The sequence below is a fragment of the Habropoda laboriosa genome, unplaced genomic scaffold (assembly GCF_001263275.1).
Source record: "Habropoda laboriosa isolate 0110345459 unplaced genomic scaffold, ASM126327v1 scaffold119, whole genome shotgun sequence".
Classification (NCBI taxonomy): Eukaryota; Metazoa; Arthropoda; class Insecta; order Hymenoptera; family Apidae; genus Habropoda; species Habropoda laboriosa.
This window is the reverse complement of record NW_017100225.1, coordinates 248883-253047: the sequence shown is the minus strand read 5'-3', so window position 1 is coordinate 253047 and position 4165 is coordinate 248883. Positions and strand designations below refer to the sequence as shown.

The window sequence follows — 4165 nt, the reverse complement described above, 5'->3', positions numbered from 1 at the left end:
GAATCGTTCCATATTATATACATGCGATAGTGCGATTAGTTTCTGACGATCGATTTCGCGTTCCGACCGAAGTAGCGCGCGATTCGTCTGCGGCTTTTTTCGTTTGCCTGATAGTGAAGCAACGATGAAGAGAGAACTAACAGAGAAAAACAATGAAGTATTGTTGTAATTCGTTATAGCCGGGTATATACGATAGCACGAGTTCCGAAGCGTAGACATGCTACGTATATTTCTCATCTTCGAAGCTGCCAGCCAAATCGGTATTACTCACGTACAACGTGGGCTGTAATTAGGGGTACAAGCGGAGCAAAGGAAGATTTCACCGTTTGAAATAAGTCGAAACGACGGAACAACTTTTTTGCGTTACGAAGATGAGTTTTTCTTTTTAGAGAAAGAACAATCACTTCGAATGATATTTGTCGAGTGTTCGCCGCCTTGTTTGCATATCATTTGAGAACCATCGAGAGTTGGAAATTGCTGCGACGTTGTGTCGCGTCGCGATAGCGTCATTTTGTATGTTAAACTTTTTCAAAGCTAGTTGTCAGTGAGGTGCGTATAGTCGACGGAAGAAATACAGCGAGGTTGCGAATTGAAAGCTGGAGTCGAAGCTGCGAGATATAGTTTAAGCGACACTGACTGAGATTTCGAGCTCTTATCGTCTCAGGATTCTCTGTCGATATGCAAATTTTCACGCTTGAGCAGAATTTACGACCTCGAAGTATTTTTTTTCTTTTCGTCGACTGTACTTAAGGATCGATCTTCAAAGTGATTTTTTTTTTTTTTTTTTGGAAGAACGAAGCCTCGCGGGATGAAACGTTATTCTGTAATTTCGACTTGCTTCGAGTGGCAGAATTGTCCTCGTTTCACTTGTACCGCGATTTATAGGGCACGCTGTATAATACATATCGTTTGTTTGCGATATTACGTTATTTCTTACCTTAGAAAAAAGTGCGATGCGCATGGTGCAAGCAGACGTATCACGTTGATGTCGCCGTGTGGAAGTTTTTTTCAGACATACATATGTAAATCTAGCCTAGTAACTCGCTCTCCACTTATTTCGCTCTCTTAGTTAGCTACGATCTCTCGTCGTCATTATATCATCCTTCTTTCGTTTTCTTTTCTTTTCCTCCGCGTCATTTTACGCTTTTTCTTTTTCTGTCTTTTACGTCGTTTACCATTGTACTCATTGTGTACGTTTTCCTTTTATAATTTTGTACCATCGCGCCCAAGGTGTTCGTTCGTGATAATGAATTTTTTGGTCTTTAATTGGATGAAAATTTTTAATTAGAAAGATTCGGTAATTGTACGGTAACGAATGTACACCTTGGGCAGAAATTAATTTCTTTCGTAGATAAGTATGGAGTCTTTTATTTTGATTACAACCCGGCACGTTTTGTCACACGACGTTCAATAGTATCGTTTTTTTTCTTTCTCTCTCTCTCTCTGTCACTCTCTCTCTCTCCATTTTGTATTCTATTTGAGAAGTAATTTTTGGAGTAGTTGATCGTCATCGAGAAACATCCTTTTTTCTGTTGGTATTCTTAAGAAAGAAAACTTGCGATCCATGTAGCAAGGCGTGCCCGCGGTCTGCTTGTTTGTCTCTGACTTAATTTCGCAGTTGTTCACGCGCATCACTGAACGATCTTTCATTTCCGTTAACGTGTGGGCCCTTCGACCCTGTCGTAGAGCGAGGAGGTCGCAGCGAACACTCTGACGATGTTAGACCATCAAGGCGGTAAGCAGTTCCCTCAGCAATAAAACAAACCAACAAATTAAAAAAAAAGAACGTAAATTCTCGAAGAATGAATCTCGAGAATGTGTATACAAAAGAAAAGAAAAAAGAAAGGCGAGAGCAAAGTGACGAGAAATGGAACGGAATATGGGAGAAACAATGAAAAAAAAAAAAGAAAAGAAAGTACGGACGAACAAAGTTTTCTTTTTTTTTTTTTTTTTACAAATGATCAGACGATTTTTTTCTTCTTTTTTTTTTTGGATTATTTATTCTAGAAAGAACAGACGATAGGACAGTGAGATATACTTGGTACACTTTTGCACGGTTGACGGGACTGATTTTTCGAAAGAAGGGAAAAAAGAGGAAATAAAAGTAACAGGACACACTTTGACACGCATTATATTCGATTCGTAATTGACGTGATAATATCAATTTGTAGACTCTGTCGATCGAGTTGTTCAATTTCCCCGGGGGAAATACCATTTTCAACAAGGGGACAACACTTGAATTCCGCTTTCGAAGATAAATCGAGTCGTTCGCGGTGAAACACAGATAATCATCGATAAAGAACTCGTTCTTTTTTTTAAAGGGACATTGACGAATAACACCACGATGTACATTTACTACTTACAGAGGACTTTAGAATAGATTGTGTATTTAACCGGTGTCTGGTCGGGAACTGAAAAACTCGCGTGTATTATCTCTTGATTCTGATCTCTTTTTCTGTCCTATAGCTAAAACAACCTTCTAATTCTGTATCTTACAGCGCCACGTGTATGTAGGTACTCTGGTAGTGCCTACACTGGAAACGAAGCGTGTCTTTTCTTCCTTTTTAATCTGCTTCTACGCCTTTGTCTGCTCCTTTTTAACATTCGACTTCTCGCATCATCGCCCCACCATCGCGTGTCACCTCTCAATTTCGATTCAGTTCACCGATTTATAGAAATACATCCATCTTGCTCTCCCTCATCTCCGTATCATCTCTCTCCCTCTTTTCACTTAAAACTAATATACTCTCGATCGTAGTAGACGTCGATTAATCCAGCTCTCTCCTCCGAACAACGTGGCGAGAGAGCTTCAATATTTTCCCCCCTTTTTTTTTTCGTGATGTGTATACCCTCGATGATATTACGATTAGAGCGTGGTAATCGCTAAGTAATGCTATTAGTATCACTTTTTTTTTTTTAACTGGCTAATCTTTTTGCTCTTGGAAATTTCACAGATCAACGTGTCTTAATTAATTTTGTATATACATATATCCTGTTAATATAATGTAGAAATTGTTCGATCCCCCTTGGGAATCGTTGGATTTACCAACTGGTTTTCATCCACGAAATTATCATCCCCGTCGCTTCTTCGCTTCGTTGATTCGAATTTCACGTTCTTCTCGTCTCGTTCTTCATTTCTGTGCTTATAGACAGAGAGAGAGGGAGAGAGAGAGAGAGAGAGTGTTTCAATTGTTTCACCTTGTTAAATAGCGACACGAAGCAGAGGAGCGACCGGCGGAAGATGATCTCTGTTTCGCGTTTTCACCGATTCTCCGTCAGTTCGACGGGTCTAATTATCTTCAAGACGCCTGTCTTCCGGTTCCCACGTTCTCCTCTCGCGTGAAAGTTGGTAAATCCAACTTTTCGTCGATTCTGCTCGCTAACAACGTCACGTTGAAAAGAAAAAAAAGAAATATATCCTGGTCCTCCAGCAGCCTGACCCGCAATTATAGAATTAATAATCAGGATAAAAACTATCGTCGTACGCACCCTCTCGCTCCTCCGATGCATCTCGATCAGGAGGACGGGCGTGATAAAAGATCTCTGAATGCTACCCAGACGATGGAATCCGACTTCCTCGGCTGAGAAAAAATATGCCCGGAGAGAAAGAAACGAACGTATAATAGGATCGAACGGGGGAGAAAGTTAAACAGCCGAAGAGTGGAGAGGAGAGAAGAGAAGACGCGACAGACAAGACAGCAGAGATAAACAGAGAGAAGGCTCGATTCAGAACTTTCTTTGCGCATCCCTTTTTTTTTTCTTCTCTCTAGAGCCTGTCGTCGATCTCTGGATTGAAAGAAAAAGGCTCGCGGATCAGAAGGGTGGTCCGATTCCTCGTTGGTTAGCGTCGGAATTACGTAGAGAGAAAGGAAAAAGACAAAAAAGAAATAAAATGTGTAAAATGTATATATATATGAAAGAAACTGGGAAACACGCGAAAAAAGAAAGAAAGAAAAAAATGTGTCTCGTGGAGCGAAGCGAGGGAGCGTTTCGACGGTGCTCTTCCTGTTCCTCACGTTTAACACGCCGCTGATTGGTCGGTTGCCTGTTTAGAGCCACGAGGTCGGGATGAAAACCCTCGTAATGCTGGACGAGCAAGGCGGTAAGCCAATTCAATCTAGACATACAAACATATTAAACTTTTTACTACGTAAAACGTCTCTTA

General features: G+C 40.7%; 1 protein-coding gene across 5 annotated transcripts in view; it reads left to right on the top strand.

Moving 5' to 3' along the window:
* The window catches only part of LOC108571192 (synaptosomal-associated protein 25), a 26626-nt gene that overhangs the window by 15459 nt on the left and 7002 nt on the right, over positions 1 to 4165 (top strand). For 3 of the 5 annotated variants that reach the window (XM_017933186.1, XM_017933187.1, XM_017933184.1), the window contains exon 4: positions 1687 to 1735. The exons of 1 other annotated variant lie outside the window; for it this stretch is intronic. In XM_017933186.1, the coding sequence (XP_017788675.1) occupies positions 1687 to 1735 (49 nt within the window). Of the gene's footprint in view, positions 1 to 1686; positions 1736 to 4053; positions 4103 to 4165 lie in introns of all 5 variants that reach the window. One more of the 5 variants, XM_017933188.1, reaches the window with a different exon arrangement.